We start from the raw sequence: 23,848 nt of genomic DNA, 5'->3' as shown, positions 1-23,848 counted from the left end.
GTTGGACAACTCGGTGACTGCAAAGAAATGCCCTGTTGTGAATGCTGCTATTTTCTCCTGTTGACATGTGACCTGCTGGAGTTTTATTTCTTTTGTGCTTTGTATGTATTTCATAATGTGATTTGAAATCTTGACGTTAAAATATAAAGAACTAAACAAAGTTTGTATTTTAATGTGTTCAACATATCATCATAGAAACTAATTTGAAGAAGGAGTTTTTCATCCAGAAAGAGATGTGGGACTACAACACGCGGTGGGACGTCGCTTTTGTCACCACACCAACTTTCACTACTTAACCTCAGTGTAAAGACCACCTGCCTCTTGTTGGATGCTGTAGCTGCTTAAATGATTTTTATGGGAACAGCACTGAGAGAAAACAGAAGTGTCAGACAAGCACAGAAAAATGGGTTCTGAACTTCTCCTTTTCAAATGTTTGATTATCCAGCCCCATATTTGATCAAGGCTCATTCCCAGCAATGAACAAAGTGTTTACTTTGAAAATAATGAAAGATTCGGGAAAAGAAAAGACGAAAGGGAAACATATTTGAAACTATGCTGGATTTGATTTTATCCTCTCAGATAGACTGATAAGGATGATTTGTTGATGCTGCAGATGTGATGCCCTCTACTGCAGCATTGATGGTATAGCAGCAACGGTTGCAGAACATCCTCCTGCTTAATCTGTAGAGACATGCTGTGCTCTTTCCTTCACAAGTTGATCCAGCTTTCTGAAGTTTTATTTCAGTTTCTCTTTAATGTTTTTGCCTAATGCAGCACAGGACTCTTCTTCAGCTGAAAGCTGTTTGAATATAGTTTTAGGTGGGATAAGGAAACTGAATTTAACTCTGTATCTCTTCTTCAGAGAAGACATTTGGAAAGTGCTAGATAATGGATGTTATTGTCATATGAAGTTATATGCATGGTAAAGCAGACTGAACGATGCTAAGCTTTAAAAATGTCTTTGATTCTACTTCTTTGGTTTAAGTCCTTTTGAGTTTTCAACAATGATGTTATGCATGTTTCTAATAGCAATTACATTTAAACAAGATTGCAAACCATAAGTTTCAATCAGTCAGTCGATGAAGTTTGTTTGTATAGCACATTTCAGCAACAAGGCAGTTCGAAGTGCTTTACATCATAAAAACACAAACATACAAACTCACAGAACACCATCAACCATTTCAGGGTAGATCAAAAACTAAAACCACTAATCATTTCACCCCTACTCTGAATAATGCGTCACTTACCCAATTATCTGGACAGGGCTTTACAGAACAGTGATATTTAGGCTGATAGTACATTACCCTGTTTTGCTATTTGGGAGACTTTGAAAGACATTGTGGTGCACTCGATTTCATTTAGAATTTTCAGAGTAAAATAGGGATGGGTACCAGTGCACACCACATTTTTCAGATTTCTTTTGCAACTTATGTCCTGTTTTGTTAGTGGTCGTAGGATGACAAAGTGTGAGCCAGGTGTGAGGCAAACTGTGTGAAAACCTTTGCTTGTTACTGTGGAAAGTGTCTGCTAGGTCTCTGATGGTATATTTAATTTAATTTGAAGTGAAAATAGCATATGCTGACTTTGGGCTGAAAAACAAATACAAAAAGTTCAATTTCTTTAGCAGAATATAAATCATTAGACAAAATGGAGCCTTATTACCTGAAGTTTTTTTTTGAAGTGCAGTACATCATGATGGCAGAGTTAAAGACAGACTTTTATTTCCCTCTAGTTTTATATAGAGTTCCTGCAGAAAGGTTTTAGCTTCCAGTTGAGAGAGAAGAATAAAAAAGCCAGAATTATTCTACACTTTGAAATCTAACCATGCTTATTTCTTAGTCTAAAGTGCCCAGATAATAACAGCTTTTCTAACCAGAAAAAGCCCTAGTAAAATACAAAGATTGTTTTATTTAAAGTATATTATTTTTTTCGAAAGCATCCCTTTTGAAACCAGTATTCCTTACAGTGTCACATCAATGCATTTTATTTAGTTATGAGTAATGGTGTTCTGTTACAAACCACTGATCTGCTTTGCCCTGTTTTTGATTCCTTTTCATCTGTCCTCATTACCCATTTTCTGCCATTTTCTTTGCCGTTATCTACATTTGTTCTACTTTTTTTTATTTGATACCACATCATTTACATTCTTCTCTTTGTCTCCAGCTCAAGCCACAGTTGAGGACTTCCAGATCCGACCTCATGCCCTCTACGTGCACTCCTACAAGGCCCCCACCTTCTGCGACTACTGTGGGGAGATGCTGTGGGGTCTCGTCCGCCAGGGGCTCAAATGTGAAGGTTGGAAGCACACACGCAAATCTGGAGGAATTTGTTAAGACTTGATTTTGTAAAAATCTTTTTTATTTATTTATTTATTTTTGGTAACTTAGTCAAGTTCAACCCAGTTAGGGTTAACAGTTTTGTCATTTTTTAATTCAGACTTTAATTAAATCCTTTACTTTTGGTCACATTAAATTTATAATTGCAATGTTATTTTATCATTATTTACATTTTTTTTAGTTTATTTGTCGTCAGTTTTCAAACTTTTGGTTTTTATCATGTAGGTTTTTTTAAGCTTTAAACTGGGTTTTGTTTTCTGTTCTTTTTTCCAGGATGTGGGCTGAACTATCACAAGCGTTGTGCCTTCAAGATCCCCAATAACTGTACCGGCGTGAGGAAAAGACGGTTGTCCAATGTTTCACTGCCAGGACCATCCCTATCCGTTCCGAGAGCACTACCTGCTGAAAATACAGTGGTTGTTCCTGATGAGGTGAGCTCTGATTGAAGGAAATCATTCTAGCTTTAAATTATTAAATTACTCCTTTGTTACTCGGAGTGAGGTGTTTTTTTTTATTTTTTTTATAGCTTGACAGAAACGGAAAAGCCAGATGAGTTTTCAATTGTGGTAAATGTTTACAAACTTCAGATTTGGCCCCTTTGCAAGGCCACTTTGTAGAATCCCACTGATGCAGAAAATTAAATTTAGCTGCACTGACTCAGTGTGAAGCTTCTCAGTGAGGTCTTATGAAACAAATTTCACTTAAAGCCACAGAGGAATCTTTCCTACTGTGCATCCACGCCAAAGGTCATAAGGAAATGTAATTATGGTAATGATATTAAAAGTCTATTGAAGTCCAGGATTTTGCAACTACTAATGTTTCGGTAAAGAAATGGAATGTGTGTCCCTCCCTTTTCTGCCAGGAGTTTCCAGACTGTTTGATTTATGCAAATAAAATGGGAACTCTTATGCTCTTATGTGGTAAAACACGGCAAAGTTAATAAGCTTTTTGTGGGCTTGGAAAGTCATTCAAATACTCTGAGATCTTTTCTTTTCACTTTTTAGAGACTTATTTAAAAGTCAAAAAGACTGCACTAAACTTATTAGTGTTTTGTCAAAACTAGCTAGTCAAAACTAGCTTTAAATTCAGTTCAGACAAGCAAATATGAATTCATTTTAACAAATTTACCCCCTAAGCTAGGGGGTCTGCAACCTGCAGCTCCAGAACCACAGTAGCTCCAAATACCTTTGGCTAAAAAAATTATAAAGAAACCTCTAGTGTAACGGTTCTCAACGTGGGCGGTACCGCCCCCCAGGGGGCGTTCAGAGGACGGCAGGGGGCGCTGGCGGACATTTTTACAAAAGGGGGGGGCTCGGATGCCTTTGGGGGGCGTTTGGTCGAAGGTAAACTTTACACCTTAAATGCACAACAATACCAGTTTAGACTTTGAACAACTTGGTAAAACTGTATTGTGTAACATTAAATCATGCTTGGCTGCAACGGTATTGATGGCAGCTCTTCTTCTATTCAGTGTTTGTAGCTTCATGGCGCAGTTCCGCTCCACATCAGTTCAGCGTTACAACGGCTGATAACGCTGCTGTGATCACTTGTCGGTATTTATGTAGGCTGCATATGTTTTGGCAGTTCTGTGATCATGTCAAAGCAGCAATTTATATTAAAAAGTGTTTTATTTTCGTTTGAAAGCTGCCCGCTTCCATGGAAGGACAACAGAAAATCGCTCTTATAAACATGTAATTACTAAAATCACGATACCCTCACTTTGTATCCCACTGAAAAATGAACACATTTAAATAAAGAAATCCCTCCATGGTGATACCTCGATAGAGAGCGTTCATTTGTGCGTAACACCGGTGCTGTAAGTGGTCGGGTATGAAAACGGGGTGATAGAAAACAGCACTTTAAAATTTCAATAATCAGAATGCAGAAATTGTTTCCGTTGTTTTAAAAGGTTCATGTCAGTCTGCCTTTTCCCCATGGATACGCTTCCCGACTGCCCTGCACCTTAGGGAGTTAAAAAAACAAACAAACAAAAAAAAAACAAAACCGCGCACATTGCGCAAAACTCTGAAACAGGAGAAGTGGGACATAAAACGGAGTGACGAACTAGATGTGAATTATGGCATAAAAACAGAGAATCCGACGCTGAACAGTGAAAAATCAACACATGATGTGAAACACATGACGATTAGGAGGCGCAGCAGGTGATGAATGAATATTACTGATGGTCAATAAACGATAAAATAAATCTAGCAACAGGAAAGAAACTAAACCAGTAAACCAGGACATAGCAATAAACCAAGAGAGGATAATACTAATCAAATGAAACTAAATGGAAATGAATGAAGAACAAAATGCAAGAATAAACTAAGAAATTAAAGTAAATACGGAGGAAGACCTTTCGAGCAATAATTAATACAGAGGACTGTATGGCAAGAATAAACAAACACTATTTCCAGATAAAAGGTAAAATATTGTTGAAATGTCATGGGCAGGGGCGCAACTACACATTATTCAGGTGGATGCAAAACATAAATCGGCGCCCCCACGAAGGAGCGTAGAACATACGTTCGCCTCCCTCCAGCCCCCTCCACCAGACGGCGATACGTTAGGGCAAAACCGCTACATTTACCCGTTATGTGCGCGAGGTGAAGGAGCGTAAGGGGCGTGAAGTGTACTGGAAAACATAATCGGTGCGCCGATTCAAAACATCTACAATAATGATAGTAACATTAATAATAAAATAATTGTCAGTGCAAAGTAGCCTACAAATTATTTGGTGGGGGGCGGTGAGGGACCTGGATTAGGGCTAGGGGGGCGCTTGCCCGAAAAAGGTTGAGAAACACTGCTTTAGTGTTTTTAAATATAATTATAAGAACAAATGTGATACTACTGAAGTACTTCTCATTCACTCCTTTTGTTTTGTCTAAAATTAAGTTTAGGAATGAGTCATGACATATTTTACAAATCAACATGTTGGTTAGCATCTTTTTCACTCTCTCCTGTTGAGTTTGCTCACAAAAAAGTATTTTATAAAGACTGAATTCCCAAAAGCCTGCTCTTATTCACAAGCTTTGACAGTTTTTTAGTCAGAAAACATAATTGAATAACTGAATGACAATTGTCCGTTTAGGCTACGAATGTAATTCTGGTTGCTTTTAAACTTCTTATTACCATCCATTCAACATAGACATGAGTTGTCATCAGTGTGCTGCTTTTCCAGCCAAGCTGTAATAGTGATTAACTGCAAGATACTAAAAGTTGAAGTTATCACGCTTTGTTCCTGTCACTGGTTTTAACTCCTTATAATGTCTCCCATCCCCTCCCAAGCATTTGACTGTTTCTCCGTTCATCCAACTTCAGCAACAGCGGTCGCATCAGGAAGCGGGGAAGCGCATCCTGTCCTGGAGCGGCAGGCCTATCTGGATGGATAAGATGGAGAAGACGCGGGTGAAGGTGCCGCACACCTTCGCCATCCACACTTACACTCGGCCAACCATCTGCCAGTACTGCAAACGGCTACTCAAGGGTCTCTTTCGCCAGGGAATGCAGTGTAAAGGTAACACTGTGTATGAACATGCTGAGCTTGAAATGATCAGAAAAAATGCAAACACCTCATTATAATTATTACATTCCAGACTGCAGATTTAACTGCCATAAGCGGTGTGCATCAAAGGTACCAAGAGACTGTTTAGGGGAAGTGGACTTCAATGGTGGTAAGCAGTACCTTAAGCTTTTGATTTTTCACTTCTCTTACTTGTTTGTATACTTGGGTGATAGGCAATACACTGTTAAATAATTGATGTCTACTTGGTTATTTCTTCAATCATATTATACTATGAGTGACAAGAGCGGTGGAGTCGTTAAAATAAATCTGTTTTTCTGGATGTTTTTCTCATATTATTGAAGGTCTGCACAATTCTACTCTGTATTATTCATTATATAAAACACCTGCATTTAAATATTTAGAGCCAGCCAGCCCCGGGCCCGATTCTGATACCACCATGGATATGATGGAGGTGGATAGTGGTGATATGGACGGTGGACGAAGTCTGGACGACCCAGATGAACCATCCACTCCAGACGGGATGTTCAGCATGGACTCTCCCTTCACTGACAGAGAGAAGGATGAAGAGCCTATCAAGACTATAAGGTGGGATAAAAATACAATCACTTTGACAGATGGCTTTCCTCAGGTTGACGACATAAACATCTCTGTAGGTGGCAGTGTTTACTTTGTTGTATCACTGCACTCTGGTTAGTTCTTATGCTTTATTTTTGATGGGTTTGAGAAAACATGACAGAGACCTATTGAAACCAGAGACGTTAATTGTATACCTCATCTTGGTCTAGCTGTTTCAGATTGTATGCTTTACAAAAGTATTCATTCATTTTAAACTTTTTTGCATTTTGTGACGTTTGCCCTTATGAGCTTCAGTGTTTTGTATTGGGATTTTATGTCACAGTGGAAAAAATAATGTTTTTTTTAACAAATAAAAATCTGGAAACCTTGGCCTTCAGTTATGTTCTCTTCCCTTCTGTCAATGTCTGAGTTTGAATCAGATCTTTAAGTCTTTTGGAGTATATTTTGAACAGCACTTTTAGGGACAGAATAGCTCAACCTCAGACAGATTGAATGCAAAGATTCAGAGCACATGTGTGTTCAAGTCCTGCAGCAGATCTTCAGCAGTATTCAGGTTGGGACTTTATCTAGGCCAGGGGTGGGCAAACCTGGTCCTCGAGGGCCAGTGTCCTGCAACTCTTAGATGTCTCCAACAGCTGAATCACCTAAGTGCAGTCAAGTTCTACAGAGTCCTGCTAATGGCCTAATTATTTTACTCAGGTGTGTTGAAGTAGAGACACACCTAAAAGTTGCAGGAGACCAGCCCTCGAGACCTGGAGTTGCCCACCCCTGATCTAGGCCATTCTAACACAACGATACCTTTGTTTTAAACCACTTTGTTGTATGTTTAGGGTCTGTTGTCTTGCTAAAAATAAAAGCACTCCCACAGCATGATGCAGCCACTGTCTGTTTTAATGTTGTGTGCAGTGTTGTTTATCTCTCATATATAGTGTTTTGTTTGTTGTTATATTTTCTCTCATATGACCAGAGCACCTTTTTGCACACTGGTCTCCTGTTTCCACTTTATAAACGGCAACTAATAGTTGCCGTGTGAACAGATGAACATCTTGGCTGTTTCTCTGATTAATGGTTAGTTTTTTATAACCAAACTCTGCCTTAGACTTCTCCAGAACTTCACCCTGATCTGTCTGCTGTGCTCCTCCTTCTCAATGATTCTGTTTACTTGTGATCTCCAACACACTTCTTGGACGTTCATGGAACAGCTGGATTTATTCTAAAATTAAATTAGACACAGATGGACTCTATTTATTAATTAGGTGGCTTGTGAATGATGCCCGTTTTGGGTTATCAGTGTAAAGGGATGCTAAATGCAATTCTTCAGACTTGTTTTTTGTGGAAATGTTTAAAAGCCACGTATCCTTGTCCTCTCAAAATTATGCGCTACCTTGTGTAGATCTGTTGCAGAATTAAAAAACAAATATACTTAAGTTTGTTTTTGTAACATGTCGAACAGTATAGTAGTTGAAGTGTGAGAAAGCTTTGGTGAAACAAATTGCTTTTATGACCATTTTAAAGTGTGTATACTTAAAGTATTTAAATAAACTTGAGATGTATAAGAATTATGGTTTTGTTTGTGTAGTCCTTCAACCAGCAGCAACATCCCACTCATGCGGGTGGTCCAGTCTATAAAGCACACCAAGAGACGGAGCTCCACTGTGGTGAAGGAGGGCTGGATGGTTCACTATACAAGCAGGGACAACCTGGTAAGACTAGCATCATTGAAACAAAGTAGTCAACTCCATCTGTTATCTCCTCCATGCTGCATAAAAGTTTCCAAAGCTGCTTAATTTACCTCTGAAATAATAATCACACATTTTTGTAATATTGTTAAAATGTGTATCTTCAGCGCCTTGTTTTTCTGCTCTTCTTTTACAGCGGAAGAGACATTACTGGAGACTGGACAGCAAGAGTTTGAGTCTTTTCCAGAATGACACCGGAGCTAAGTTTTATAAAGTAAGCTCCAAAGCATGTCTTCTTACTGGAAAAACACACAACTTGTTCTTCACTTAAAACATCCGGCAAAATTATTGTTCTCTGAAAATATTTCTGCTTGATTTGGTGAACTACATGTATAAATGCCTTCTGGGTTGAAATAAAGCACAATTTAAGTATGACACATTATATTATCATATTCATAGTAGTGAGGTATGTAAATCATAGCCAGTGGGAGTGGTGTGACTCAGCTTTAGAGGTGTTTTGTTGCAACTGTTTAAAAGCTGTAGGGCCTGTGCATCCCACTGAAATTTCCCCTAACCACCCCTTCTGTTCTTTGCCTGTTTAAGGGTCACACATTCAACAGTTGTCATTTGTTAGCTGTTGTTTCTCACTTAGCAGGTGGGAGTTTTTAGGACATTTTAAACTTTAGAGGATTTGGACTTTGCAGACTTTGCGATTTCCCCATTTTGCATTTCCAAACTGACTTTAAAGAGAGTGCTGACTTTGAGTGAGTGACTGTAATTTGATGTGCAGAGATTGTGTGACACTTCCCTCTCAGTGGCAAGCGCAGTAGTTAGTCATTACTCGGCCACAGGGGCTTAATAATGCAGTAATTACACACCAAACACTGAGGGAAGGGAACTGCAGCCTAGACGGTAAAGACTTCCCCATGTGTCTTTGTGTTTGCTAAGAGATGTGTGCCTCTGAGACACAGACGCCCCTTTGAGTTGTGGTCAGAGGTAAGTTGCAGTAGGATGCCGCGTAGGGTGCACAGTTTCCAGTTTGAATGTGTGTCAAGCAGGTGGTTCCATACGTTGCTGTTATGCAGAGCTCCGTTTTTCACTTGCTTAGCTTACTGTTTGAAAAAGAAGAAATAAAAACAAGGAGAAAAAAATCCCTCTCCCTTCTTTCCTCATTATTCTGTCACACCCTTCATCTTCTGCCACTAAAGCCCCAGAGAGGAAACCTCAGCGGGGACAGACTCCTCAGGGTGTGTTTACTGCCGACTTTATGTGGTTCTTTATTATCAACTTGGCATCCAACTACATTTGAAATCCTCAGCAGGCAAATTGAAGGGTTGCAGCAAATCTCTCTTTTTTTTTCTCCCTACAAATGTTGGTCTTTGTTCTACATCAGCAGATTGTTCCGTTCAGTCTAGTTTTATTCTACTCATTTTTCTACTCATTTTATTTCACTATAGATTTATCAATATTTTATCCACAATTTCATATAAAATATGCATGGCTATTTTATGTATATAAACTTCTGTACAGAAACTCAAATATTGAAGCATTAACAATATAATTTTTACAGTTGTCTGAAACTGAAATTTCAACTTCATTGAAATCTGAAGTTGAAAGAAATTCTTTGCAATTTAAAAATATCTATTTCTTGAATTTTACTATTTCAGCAACCACAGTTTATATATATATATAAACTTACTATGAATAAGTTTTAAGAAACTTATTCATAGTATTACAAACATTAAGAATACATGTATTGCAGCAATCATTTATCTGATTCTGACTGGAAACATCATCCCAATTAACTTTAGCTAATTCGGCCTAAAATTTGGGTACATCCTGTCTTGGAATTTGTATTACAGTCTGTTTCTGTGTATCATAGCGACTGACAAAACGATTTTGAGATAATTTTCTTGCAATGAGAGTAATATTGTGGTCAGATAAGCCGCACACCAAGTTATAGGATTTTATGATTCGACCAGGTTTATTTGAAAAAAATGTAATCTATTAAAGTTTGACTGTTTTTAAGTGATACGAGAGGGACTATTGATTAACTGGTGAAAATCTAATTTTGCTGTCAGTTCTCCAAGTGGTTTTTTAAAATTTTTTGTCCATCCAGTTTATATAAAAATCCCCCAAAATGATTACTTCACTGTTGTTTCTAAATCCTGTTAACAATTCCTTTAAGTTATGATAAAAAGTTGTGCTGCAACTTGATGGTGGATTGTACACCACCACAATATGAAAATTCATACAAGGTGAAAGACAAACATTTAAACATACAGATTCTATTGATATATGCTCATCTATGACTATCTCATTGACGTTAAATAAGTCTTTTATGTAAATTAATACTCCCCCTCCTCGCCCCACAACTCTATCCTTTCTGAAACATGTGTATCCAGGTACATCAATCATATTAGCTGGAATGTTATCAGTTACTTTATTTACTTTACAAAGGCATGTAAGCTACAGTGTGTACTGTTTCAATTAAATGAAACATGTTTTCTCACCACTTCTTTGATTCATTTTGTCCAGCTGTCGACTTTGAGTCTGTGTCCATGTTCAACCAAAGCCAGGTATTGTGTAGTTGGTGCTTTTAGTCTGTTTTCAGTTAAATTAATTCAGTCCAACTCTATAACAGTCACAAAATGTCACCAAAATCACTCTGTCCCTCTAAACCTTTTCAGAAAATCGCAAAAGTGTATTGAATTGTATCATTTTCTGAATATCGCAATATATATCATATCGTGAGCAGAATATTGTGTATCGTTTTGTGAGATTACTGTATCAGTACAGCCGTAATATATATATATATATATATATATATATATATATATATATATATATATATATATATATATATATATATATATATATATATATATATATGATGTACTGTGGTTTACTAGGTGATGTACCTAGTAAACCAGAATTTTACCAATTTTACTAGAAAATGACATCGCCAATGACTGTGATAAACAGTGCATCAAAACATATTCACAACACTTCACGTTGTCCACATGTTATGTTACTACCATATTGCAGATCTCTCCAAAGATGTTCAAGTAGACCCAAGTCTAGACTCTGGTTTTTGCCATGCCTGTGAGATCTTGACTGTGTGCTTTGGGTTGTCATTCTGCTGAAAAATGACCCGTCTCCCCAAATTGAAGTCAAGAGTCTCTGGAGCAGGCTTCCGTCCCGGACGTCTCCGTACATTTCTGTAGTCATATTTCCATCTATCCTGTCTAGTCTGCCAGTTTTTGCTGTTACAAAACATCCCCATAGCATGATGCTGCCACCGTCATGCTTCACTATGAGGATAGTATCAGTCTGGTGATGAGTCATGCCTGGTTTTCCTCCAAAAATGACACCCGATATCCGCACTAAAGAGTTCAGTCTTTCCAAATCATGTCCAGTCAACTGAATTTACCACAGATGGACTCTACTGACGTTGCAGGAACATCTTCAGGGATGATTAGTGAAAACAGCTCAATTTTGAGCTTCATCCAAATGCTGTGAATACTTGCATTAATTTTCTACTTTTAATAAACTTACAGAACACTCAAAAAATGTTTCTATGCTGTCATAATGTACTATCAAAATAGAAAACTAAAAAGTTTGAGCAAATGGCGATTAATTTAATACACTTTAGAATAGAGCTACAACATAAATGTGCGAGCAATTTTTTGTGGAAGCAACAATTTACTTTAGGTCTAGAATTTGTTTCAAATTGAAAGCCATCTGTTAACACTTCCTGTTTATTTTCTTCATTAAAAACATGCATGGGTCCATAGCTTTATTTTTGATCTACCGAAAAAGGCATACAAATGCTTTATTTCAGTTTAAAATAATTAGAATCCAGTTTAATGGCGATATTTATTGTCAAGGCTGAAATTTTAACAATTAAAATGTACTAAAATGAAATTTTCCAACGTGATTTTATAATTAAATGATGCACAAATATAATGTAGATAAACCACATTGAAAGGGCAAATTGTAAATATGTGTATTTTTTTCAGCAGTTTTGCGTCGGTTGATGTTTTTTTCACTTTTCTTGTTAGTAAGTGCTCACCTGCACCCCTATGAAATAATGCTCATGTAACTTATACATAGCTAACATCCTCACTTCTACCTTCATTCATTCACGTAATATTTTGAGTTACTACATGCTTTACAAAACGGAATTACATTTATTTTCCTATTCCCTCTTAAACTTTGCAATGTAACCCTCCTTGATTAGATCTATTAGTTAGATCTATTAATTCTGTTCAGCACTCTCTAAATACGTATCATGTTATCTCTAGTGTCCTTCAGTCTTAAATGTAATCTTTTGTATTTCCTTATTATGCTGTTTATATATAATCTAAGATAAATTCATGCATTTTCAGTGGAACATGTCATTTTGATCAGTAACCAGAAAAAAGACTTTGTTTTATTTATTTATTTATTTATTTTTTTTAAGTTTCTCTTGCCTGTTGCTCATCAGTGTGTGGCCAACAATCCTCCTCTCTCTGCTTTCCTTTATGCCTCCGATCTGATTAGTGGTGGTCGTGTGGTGGCATGGCAGCCATTTTCACCATTTGGAAGCCATAACGGCTCCGTGTTTGAAGATGAGACCCCTGTACTTGTGGCTTCCTCTGAAGAAACTCTTGTGGGGTTGAGTGGGGGCGCTTTTCTCTGTCTTAGTGCTGTCACTCTGAAACACTGGACCCCTGCACTCCCTTCCCCACTCACACAGTTACCCCCAGTTGTGGTGAGGGACAACGGTAGTTGCCTCGTCCTTCATCTCGGTGGCTCGCGGTAACGCCGGCAGCTCATGCTCGAATGGGGCCCCTCTGGCCGGCCCCTGCCTTGTAATCAGGCAACCAGAGCACTCGAGCTGCCGCAGGGGCTGCTCACGTGACCCGGTCCCCGCTAACCACAAGCACTTCATCTGATACTCTGTGGCGAGCCATGCGGAGGGGACAGCGTGCGTCGCTGTGATCCCTCATTGGCTGGAAATTCTCTGTGTTTTTCTCCGCGTTTGGCCCTCCCTCGTTCTCTTTGATTCGACAGCGAGTTTAAAGGGGAAGGGGGAACTTTTAGTTGTGCCGAAACTGTCCTTTCAGTTTGTGCTCATAAGACAGCGAGAGAGAAGAGGAAAGTTGGAGGTTTTGAGCTTGAACCAAAACTGTGTGGAGACTTGTGGAGTGTGTGAGTTTGTCTAACTCTATTGTTTTTCAACTTTATCAGCTTGCATTGTTTTTTTTATCATACCCATCTTAAAATATAGCCATGTGATTTATCTGGAAGGTAAGATTAACACTGATGGATTAAAATGACTAAAATTAGTAAAGTATTTTATCTCTATTAATGCTTTAATTGTCCCATAATTAAGTTTATTTTTTTTAATAGACCCCACTAAGGGACAAGGGTGCAAGAAAATGGATGGATAGATGGACTGTGTTCACGTGACTGTTTAGATGTGTTTCTTGCTTAATGGAGGACATAAAAATATGTTTCACCTACTTTCAAACTTTTCCTGCAGGAGATCCCTCTGTCTGAGATTCTCCAGGTGGAACCGTTCAGAGACTACAGTAATCTGGCGCAGGGCAGCAACCCGCACTGCTTTGAGATCATCACAGCCACCATGGTCTACTATGTGGGGGAGAACAACAGCAGCCACTATCACAGCCCTGCTCTGGCCGCTTCTGGAGTGGGTGTGGAGGTGGCCCAGGGCTGGGAGAAGGCCATCCGACAGGCCCTGATGCCCGTCACGCCCCAGCCGAGTGTGGCCAGTGCAGCCGGTCAGGGAAGAGATCACAGTAAGGAGAATCTATTCAACCTCTTCTGTTTGCACCCTGATCCTTGCATCGCTGCCCCCTTTAGAGTTTTCAGTTTCAGCAGCTCGCAGGATTTTGTTGGGGCCATATCGTTGGGGGCTGTCCGTGTCAAATTATGTGTGTTACTCACATTATGTGTGTTGAAACTTTGAGGTTTACCAAAACGAAATCTGTTCATATTCACATTTAAGGGTGAGGGAATGCCCTGCTGTGTGTATTTGGTATTCAAGAGGAAGCGGGACTGTTAAGTCATTGTTTGGAGATAATCAGGGTGATCAGTCACATGATCGAGTTTTTAATTGAATTAAAACTATCGGTGCCCCAGAGAGGCTGTAGTTTTATTTTATATTCCCTTTATCTTGACTTATACAAATAGATCTCATTTTGACATTCAATCTAATTTTCAGATTTTATACATATATAAAGGTAGCTAAAGTAATGGGAAATTAGGTATTTGCTGATAAATAAAACTAAACCAGTGAAAAATTCTAGTCAGGTTTGCATCCTGTCATGAATCTCAGCGCTACACGATAAACAGCACCCGAACTCTGTGAAGAGCTACAGGAATGCTCTCTTGTATAATGTCACTGTTATCAACACAAGGTATGAAGGTGGCTACAGCCAGCAAGACGATATGAAAACATGTTGTATTCCTACCAGTTTTTATATTACGTCTTTTAAAAATCTGTTCAATTTATGTGGTACCTTAAAACATATTACCAATTAAAATATTACAATATTTACAAGAAGATGCAAATTAAATTTCCTTATTTGTGTAGACTAAAGAACATAAAAACTGATGAGATTTTATTTTGTCTGACACCTAGATGCATGTTTTTTTTTCTGATTTGTTATTTTGGACGTTTGCATTTTATTGTCTTTCATAGTGGATTATTTCTGGTTTCTGGTACAAATCATGTCGTCTATTTAACGTTTAAGAGTTACTGTGCACCAATTCATTACACACCTTGACTCCTGACTTATTTGCACATGGAATATTGAGCCAGAGATCTTTTTATACGGCATAAACCATAAACCATTGGCAACCAATGTGAGATGAACTAAACCAGCTAAATGGTGTTAAACCAGCAAACAATCAAATGCTTTCATCAACATTCTGAACCACACGACCAACGTAATTTGTAAAACGATTTTACCCTATTACTGAACCTGGAGGTACACCTCTGTAGAACTGAATTCATTTCAGAAATATAAATCGAGAGCTGCTATTAAGAACAAGTTGATTAATTTGTGAAAAAAATGTTTTCTTTTTTGAGTCATGTGGCTTTTTGTGTTTATTTCATCAAATGAAAATAAATTGTTGCCTTAGTTTTGTTCCAGACTTGTGTTTAGTCTTACCCCTGTGGCAGTCCTGATTCTTAATTTGAAATGCATTGCATTCTTGAGCCATTTAGTCACACACATCTCCCCGGATTGATTTATTTTGCCAATTTCTTGTGTAATAAAATGCTTCATCATGTGGGCCTCACTGCCTGCAGCTGTGATAAAACAGAAGGATGCTCACAGGAAGAGAAAACAGGGAAAACTAAATTGTGAGGAATGCATCGCAAATTTGAACTATTTAATGATTCACTTGTTGCTAAATGCAAGAAGAAAATTTTGTTTTAAGTGCTCCTGGGTAGAAAAAAAAATCATGCGTTTCCCTCTTTCAGAAGAGCTGTCCATCAGCATATCTGTGTCCAACTGCCAGATCCAGGAGAATGTGGTAAGTACAGCTTCTTTAATTTCTTTTCTACCAGAAGCAATTGCGCAATTTCCCAGCACAGCTTGCAAAATCATGCATATGTGTGCTATTAAAGTAGCTGTTGTGGTTAAAGCAGAAATTGTATCTAACTGCTGCTTTTATTAAAATATTTAGTGGAAGCTTTTTTTTTTCTTCTCTACATAAATGAGGAAGCTTTGTTTTCCTTTTTTTTTATCATCCTTTTGGGTCATGGGGTTTTCGATTCAGTTCCACTTCTGCACTGAGTGAAAGTTAAATATTTGGCAACAACTAGAAACATTTGGGAAAAGCAACAAAATTGCCAAACCATAGATGATGTAATTGTTGGTGATTCCAGTTTCAGTACTGAGAGCTGGCTGTTCCACTTGTAAAATGCAGCCATTAAGTAACTGGAAATGGTATCTGTGCAGGATATTGCCTCGATATATCAAATATTCTCTGATGAGGTGCTGGGATCAGGCCAGTTTGGCATCGTGTATGGAGGTGTGTTGTTTTTGTTTTTAAAAAAAATCCATGTGATATTTGGTGTGGCTTAAATTAACATGGCAATAAATTGCATTGTGTTGTGGTTACTCTCATGTTTCAGGGAAGCACAGAAAGAGTGGCAGAGACGTAGCCATCAAGGTTATAGACAAGATGAGATTTCCTACCAAGCAGGAGAGCCAGTTAAGGAATGAGGTGGCCATTTTACAGGTAATAAATGATTGAATCAATAATGTGGACCATTTGTACAGGGATTTTCCTTAAGGGTCATGTTAGGGACCTTTGATGCAAGGCTTTTTTATTACTTTATTCTTTTCTCTTTTTCTTTAGAATCTGCATCATCCAGGTATCGTTAACCTGGAGTGCATGTTTGAGACCCCAGAGCGAGTGTTTGTTGTCATGGAGAAGCTCCACGGAGACATGTTGGAGATGATCCTGTCCAGTGAGAAGAGCAAACTACCAGAACGAATCACCAAATTCCTCGTCACACAGGTTCGTGCTGCTTAAACGGTGTTTTTCTCACTGTCTCACTAATAGTTTCACCCTCTTGGTTTTGTTTATGTACCTATTAGCTAATAATTTGCAATGAACTGTCTAAAGGACCAGCTAAATGTTGACTATATTTAAAGCACGCAGTGGCTCATAAAAGTATTTTAAACCCTAATATTTTTTGTATGTTGCAAATACAACTTTAATGTTTTTTTATGCAAAAGCAAATGAGGTGGATTAGCAGTGCTTGCCAACAACTAATGGTGTCAACCAGCACGTGTTCCTGTGAAAAATTCTCTGTGCTGTTGGCATGTCACAGCAGTCATGAGATTGTCATACAGCAACATTCTTCAGTCAGAGGCCTTTTTTGGCCAACAAGGCCGCCACATTTGAACCTTTTTGCTTGAAAGCAAATGTATGTGGAGGAAAATTAACGCTACACATCACCCTGAATTCAGCACCCATCTGTGAAACATGATGGCATGTATATAGTGATGACCACTTATACTGTCTGTTCAATTTTACTGAGCTTGAGTTATTTTGCAACAGCAAACTGACAAATATTTCAGTCTTTAGATGCGCAAACTGGGATTCTTACCCTAAATGAAGCTGAAGCTCGAAGCTGAAATTGAAGATAATTCTAGAAAATATTGCTTCAGTGGGCCTGAATACAAACGCATATCACAGTTTTTAGATTTGTGTGTAAGATATTTCTTTCATGATTCTGCTCAACTGTGTTTCCTCTCACAGAAAATCAAAGATAAAATGCAGTTTGTGTTTTTTATTGTTACAAAATCAAAAGGTTTCAGGGAAATCTAATGTCATGTTTTATATTATGTAAGTTTCAATTCTCAACACGCGTTTGCATGTTTTTATATCAATTTCCTTCATGTCCTTCTTGAACTTTCTCCCCTGTGTCTGGGTGTGATGACCCTCTGCTGCTGTTTATTCTTGCTGTGGTGGCCTGATTGGGGAGGGGATGTGTTTATATGGCACCGGTCCACACGGCATCGCCGCCTCCTGCCTGGCTGCCGATTTCAGCCTGCAGTGTGCTAGTGGCTTTGTGGCCTAATTAGAGGAGCTGCGGGCCCCGGGGTCTGCTTAGGTTTTGGGTCCCAAACAGCAGCAAGGGCCATTAACCACGGCCCCATTAGCTGCAGCGGGGCCTAGCTCAGATGTGGCCAGAAGGACTTTTGTTCAAGCCAGGGTCGGGATTGGGGGACCGAGTGGATTGTGGTTTTGGTGCAGATCCACAGGCTGGAATTTGTGCAGCGGGAGCTTATGCAAGGATCTGGTGAATATAAATGAGCTGTGCAATGTGGAAATATTTAACGGCATCTGTGTGCCTATGACTCAGATTTTCTTCCACAAAAATACAGTCAGTTTTATCAGTATTTAAACGATAAAATTGTAGTTTACATGGTTAGTAACTTATGTTTATGTTGAGTATGTGTGTGTGCTAACTGAACTTGTGCTTTCAACAGATCCTGGTGGCCTTGAGGCATCTGCACTTCAAAAACATTGTTCACTGTGACTTGAAGCCTGAAAATGTACTACTGGCCTCTGCAGAGCCTTTTCCACAGGTAACAACGATACATATATTTTGCATTTTTTATTCTTTTTGGGTTTATGGTGGCATTTTTGCTTTACTTCTAAAATAAAAAGCTCAGAGGTCTTTCTTTTCCCTTGTCACTCAATTTCAGAAGAGGAATGTGTTTTGAGGGCTGCACAGTGGTGCAGTTGGTAGAGCTGTTGCCTTGCAGCAAGAAGGTTCTGGGTTCAATTCCTGGCCCGGTTCTTTCTGCATGGAGTTTGCATGTTCTCCCTGTGCATGTGTGGGTTTTCTCTGGGTACTCCGGTTTCCTCCCACAGTCCAAAAACATGACTGTCAGGTTAATTGGTCTGTCTAAATTGCCCCTAGGTGTGAGTGTGTGTGTGCATGGTTGTTTGTCCTGTGTGTCTCTGTGTTGCCCTGCGACAGACTGGCGACCTGTCCAGGGTGTACCCCGCCTCTCGCCCAGAATGTTAGCTGGAGATAGGCACCAGCACCTCCCGACCCCACTAAGGGACAAGGGTGTAAAGAAAATGGATGGATGGAATGTGTTTTGTTTTTTTTGGTTTGTGGACTTTTAAATATGATCTATAAATCTTTTATGCATTAAATAATGAATTTTAAATTAGATTCTCATGCACAAAGCTAGAAAGTGTTCATCACAAAGACATAATGTGTTCCCATTGCTTATGATGAAACTGTGAAAATACCAAAAATAATGTTTACTGATAATAGATTTTTAACAAGTACAAGAACACTTCCAAATAGCTATTTTCTGAGAAGAGAAGCATTAAAGTTGAGGATGATGCATTAGTTAGGTCCTATATAAGAATACTATGTACTGCTACATGGGTTGTGCTGCAAACAAAAGAAAATGCAGCCAAACCCCCCACCCCCCAAAAAACTCTTAAAACAGCTTCAGAAAGACTGAATATGTGGGAAAGTGCTTATTGCCTCCTGTTATGCACAGTAGAAGTTCTGTGATAAAGTACATGTCGCCATAAAATCTAAAATACACACAAATTAGATAAATATGTGTCAGCATATGTGTGCTGACGGTGCATGTCGTTTTTCAGGTAAAGCTGTGCGACTTTGGCTTTGCACGCATCATTGGTGAGAAGTCGTTCCGGCGGTCGGTTGTTGGCACCCCGGCCTACCTGGCTCCAGAGGTGCTGAGGAGCAAAGGCTACAACAGATCCTTAGACATGTGGTCAGTGGGAGTCATCATCTACGTCAGCTTAAGCGGGACCTTCCCTTTTAACGAGGACGAAGACATTAACGATCAGATCCAGAACGCCGCCTTCATGTACCCCCCGACACCCTGGAAGGACATCTCTGCAGAGGGTAGGAAGACAAAGAGCAGTCTCGTTCTTTCGCTCTCTCCCTTTCTGCTGGAATTTACCAAAGCTTAATTTATTCTGGTCTTCACCTCTGTAAATAGTTGCCAGCATGGTTGCACTTGTATTCTAGTGTCAAACTGAAATTCAGATGAACTATCCCTCCCCACCTACATGTCTGGGTCAGCTCAACTCTTTAAAGCTCGACTTTCAATGTCTGTGGTTGAGATGAATCACTTTCATTTCTTCTCAACTGTCCGAGCTGTAACTCCTCCCACGTACAGTTCACAACTCAGGATGATGCTAATCTCAGGTTTTTTGTTTTATCTCAAAGTGGTAAAGGTCACAAAACCCTGTAAACTATGTGTGAAAATGTTTGTTTAGCATCAAATATGACACGATTCCATTGTATGTGCAGTGACTATAAAAAGTATTTATAATGCTTTGATTTATTTTTATTTTATTTTATTTTTTTACATCTACTGCACTACAACCTCAAGCTTAAAAGTTTTTTGATGGCATTTATCACAAGGCATTGCATAATTGTGAAAATGACAGTAAAGGATTCATACTAAAAAGTATGGAAAATTAAAAATTGACTATGGAACCTTTTCTCTTTAACATATTTTTTTATATTATCTTAAAGGTAAAAGTCTATATTTATGAAAAAAAGTAATGAACAATTGAAATGAATAATAATAAAACCAGGATAAGCGATTGTTTTTGACCCAAATGCCCATTATGTCATAACAAATGCTGGAAAATCTTAGATCGAGTCATAAAAATTTAGAGATTTTTAAATTAAAATATTTTAAGAGCCCTGGACATCACTTGGTTTCTTCCATCTCCACCTGTGACAAATCAAGTCTGTTTACTAATTAGATCTTTCTTGAATGCAGACGTACCAGATGTTTTTTTTTTTTAGGGGTTTTAAATTAATACCAGAAATTCTGTTCTCAATTGGAATTTTGATTCCCAAGTATCCTTTTGTTTCCACTCGACATAAAATCCTAATAAAATACACTTCTGTTTGTGGTTTCGCTGTGAAAATATTCAGTTGTGAATTCTTTTGCAAAATGTCTAAGTCTGATGTGTGTCTCTGCCACAGCCACAGACCTGATCAACAATCTTCTCCAAGTCAAAATGAGGAAGAGGTACAGCGTGGACAAGTGTCTGAGCCATCCCTGGTTACAGGTGACAAAATTTCTTTTTTTTCTTTTTTATTTTTTTATTCTTTCGCCTAAACAACCATGTCACAATGTTGCCAGACTGACGGGTTACAATACGTCAACAGAGCTTTCAATCTGAGCGTGTTTTCCAGGATTACCAAACATGGCTGGACCTCAGGGACTTCGAAACGCGGCGAGGCGAGCGCTACATCACCCACGAGAGTGACGACGCACGCTGGGAGGAGTACGCAGACGAGCACAACCTCCCGTACCCCAAGCACTTCATCATGGCTCCCAACCTGGATGACATGGACGAGGACCCCTAGTGGTGAATGAGCTTTACTGCATTGTGCATCCACATGAAGGAAAGAAGACTTTTTTGGAAGCAATAAAAAAAAAAAAGAAAAGACAAAGAAAAAAAGCTTTTGGAGCGGCAGGTTTTCCCTCCAGAACTGTTTGTTGTGGAAACAGAGCAAAGCTGACCGAGTGGATGGCTTCACATCGGGAGCTTTTAGATTGGGAAAAACCCAACTCACTTTGTAGCACGATGAGGAGGCGAAGATGCGTGTCACAGAAGCGCATTAAACGACTGTCAGTAAAGAGGACTGTCCTCTTTTCCTTATTGTAAAATTTGTTAAACATTCCCTGGATTTGCCTGATTTTGGTTGCTTTCTTCAAGACAAACTCAAGCCCAAAATTCAACCTGATATGTAATAGGGCTGACGAGTCTTCATTACGAACAGCGGTCTTGATGTAAGAGAGGAAACGACAAAAAGCAGCCTTACATCAGGAGTAAAAGGCACCTTTCACAAGGGAGTAACAGTCTGAGAATGAGCTCTCTCCAGAGCTCTTTGTCCTTCGGCATGAACTGGAACCATGACCTGCACACGTTTGTTCTGTCATGTATTTTACTAATTGTTGTAGGTTATTGCACTATTCAACTATGAAGAATAGCAACTGAATAGAAACACTATTCGCTGCTAGAGAAAGCAAACGTTTTTATTTTTATTTTTTTTACATTTCCAGTGTGCGCGAAGTGTCGAAGCAATCAGCGGAAAGTCTTTGCAGCTCATATGGAATTAGCTGCAGGTATTATCAGTGTTTTCAGGTCTGACAGTGGCAGCTAATAGTGTGAAAGCGTGATCAACCTTCCCCTGCAGAAAAAAAAGGTCTGAAAATTGGTTACAAATGTCGTTCCAAACTGTTTTATTTATTCAACATTGTGAATTTCTTTGTGCAAACCGAAAACCGCAAAGATGAGTTTAAGACAAGCTCCCATGTTTGTGCATCCTCTTCCTCTCCTTTTATAACTTTTTTTTTTTTTTTTTGCAAATTCTGGAAAAGACTCTTGCTGCTCAGCAGGCATCTGTAGATATCTGAATAAACTTTCCAGAGGCCTCGTTTGTTATCCTCTCGGGAGCATTTCTACAATGTGTTTTGCAAAATTGAAAAAACTCCACAGAATAGAAATACAACTGGGTATAATCAGAGCTAAATTCAGGAATTTATACCCTGGTTTTGTACTTTGTGCTCTGTTTGTGTGGTTTGGGAGAATGTTCCAGTTTCTCTTTGTCATTTTTCTTTCCTTTTTTTTTTTTTGTTGCCACTGGATTGGCAGGTGTCTGTGTTTTGTATATTTTAGTACTTACCTGATGAAATAAAACAAACAAAATCACTTTGTTCGTAATTAAAGAAAATCAAATCATGAATATTCAGTAAACATCTGGAGTTTGAACTATGTGTGTTACAGTCTTCATGTTGTGGTTTCTGACAGTAGAGCCCATTTTGAGGAGCTGGATGCGATTGCTGCGCCACAGCGAGGAGTCAGCAGAGCCAGCTGCTCGCCACGGAGGAGTAATGAGGAGAAGGAGGGGTTTGGAGGAAGTCTTTGAAATCACTCTTTATTAAAAAAATATAAAAAAATACTTGTTTGATTCCAATAAGTGTTGTTTAAAATGCCTTGTTTGCCAACTGTAATTTTTTTGAATGAACCCATTGTTTGGGGAATTTCTGCATGATCATTCTACAACAGAGCTAAACTAGAACTCCAATTAACTTTTTTTTTTATCAAATCAGAAACTTTTTATTTCCCATTAATCTAGAATTGTAAAAAAAAAAAGTTTTTCTTCTTTCATAAAAGTTTTTTTTTTTTGCTTTATGCTAAAATTAAATGTTAAAATAACTTTTTTGTGGTTTAATTATGGAACAAAGTTTTTCTATGGTAAGTATTTATTTGTGTTTTATCCATAAAAATGAAATGTAAAAAGGAAGAGCTTTATGCTATTAAAGCTTCGCGGCTTAACAACAGACCTCACAGTTGCACAGCTCAACACCTGGGACAGAAATGTTTTTCCACATCTTTTTGGATGTGTTTCAACAGAAATATAACTTGCAATATAGCAGCAACATTGATACACAATCCAGGCGCAAAACAGGGTCAAGTATTCTATATACTCTGATCAACCAAAAAGAGTAAGGGATGATTACAAAAACACTTAAGAAACATTAATGCAACACGGATTGTTAGAAGTGCCAGTACATGTGGGCTCAGTCAATTATTTCTCCGTGGGATTTAAATACACTCAATAATTAAATCATTTTTGACATTCTTCATCAGAGTTGCATATATACAGATTTTTATTTTATTTTTATTTTTTCATATTTTGAGACCAGTATGTGAAAATGGGTTGAATGTTAGGAAGGGCAGATGAGATGGATCTCTTTTCTGGTAGAGGTTCATCATACTTTTGAGTAGAAGTAGTGCATTAACATAATCTACTTCTGTGAGCTTGAATCAAAGCCAAAACCAAACAATTTGCATCTGGAAAGCATATAAACTTTTTAGCATAGCATGACAAATTTCATCACTTTGAAGAGTTGCATTTAATGTATTTCTTTTAGTGTTGATTATTACTGCAGATATTGCTTTCAGCTTTCAACACAAAAGTTACTGTACAAAGTAATCTTTTTACAATTTAAACTATTTGTGGTTGAAAAAGACAAGCATAGTTAAGCTGCATAAAAAAACTATTTGAACTACTATTGCAGTTTTTACAATGAATTTGTTGTAAATTATAACAGTACCAATCCTGTCTAAATTCAATTTAATTTTGGGGTAGCATCTTAACTTCC

At 38.3% G+C, this 23,848-nt stretch overlaps 1 protein-coding gene across 1 annotated transcript in view; it reads left to right on the top strand.

Moving 5' to 3' along the window:
• The window catches only part of prkd3 (protein kinase D3), a 60,127-nt gene extending 37,736 nt beyond the window's left edge, over positions 1 to 22,391 (top strand). Inside the window, exons 4-19 of the mRNA XM_008399553.3 lie at positions 2,164 to 2,295; positions 2,610 to 2,767; positions 5,658 to 5,853; positions 5,933 to 6,010; positions 6,264 to 6,447; positions 8,018 to 8,141; positions 8,314 to 8,391; positions 13,648 to 13,924; positions 15,616 to 15,668; positions 16,097 to 16,169; positions 16,273 to 16,379; positions 16,500 to 16,661; positions 18,143 to 18,241; positions 19,287 to 19,554; positions 20,656 to 20,741; positions 20,869 to 22,391. Coding sequence (XP_008397775.1) covers positions 2,164 to 2,295; positions 2,610 to 2,767; positions 5,658 to 5,853; positions 5,933 to 6,010; positions 6,264 to 6,447; positions 8,018 to 8,141; positions 8,314 to 8,391; positions 13,648 to 13,924; positions 15,616 to 15,668; positions 16,097 to 16,169; positions 16,273 to 16,379; positions 16,500 to 16,661; positions 18,143 to 18,241; positions 19,287 to 19,554; positions 20,656 to 20,741; positions 20,869 to 21,042 — 2,249 coding nt within the window. The 3' untranslated portion in view covers positions 21,043 to 22,391. The remainder of the gene's footprint in view (positions 1 to 2,163; positions 2,296 to 2,609; positions 2,768 to 5,657; positions 5,854 to 5,932; positions 6,011 to 6,263; positions 6,448 to 8,017; positions 8,142 to 8,313; positions 8,392 to 13,647; positions 13,925 to 15,615; positions 15,669 to 16,096; positions 16,170 to 16,272; positions 16,380 to 16,499; positions 16,662 to 18,142; positions 18,242 to 19,286; positions 19,555 to 20,655; positions 20,742 to 20,868) is intronic.
• The last annotated feature ends 1,457 nt before the right edge of the window (positions 22,392 to 23,848 follow it).

Source organism: Poecilia reticulata, chromosome 22 (assembly GCF_904066995.2).
Source record: "Poecilia reticulata chromosome 22, P_reticulata-male-v2, whole genome shotgun sequence".
NCBI lineage: Eukaryota > Metazoa > Chordata > Actinopteri > Cyprinodontiformes > Poeciliidae > Poecilia > Poecilia reticulata.
Note: the sequence above shows the minus strand (reverse complement) of the source record. Positions and strands in the feature narration are given on the sequence as shown.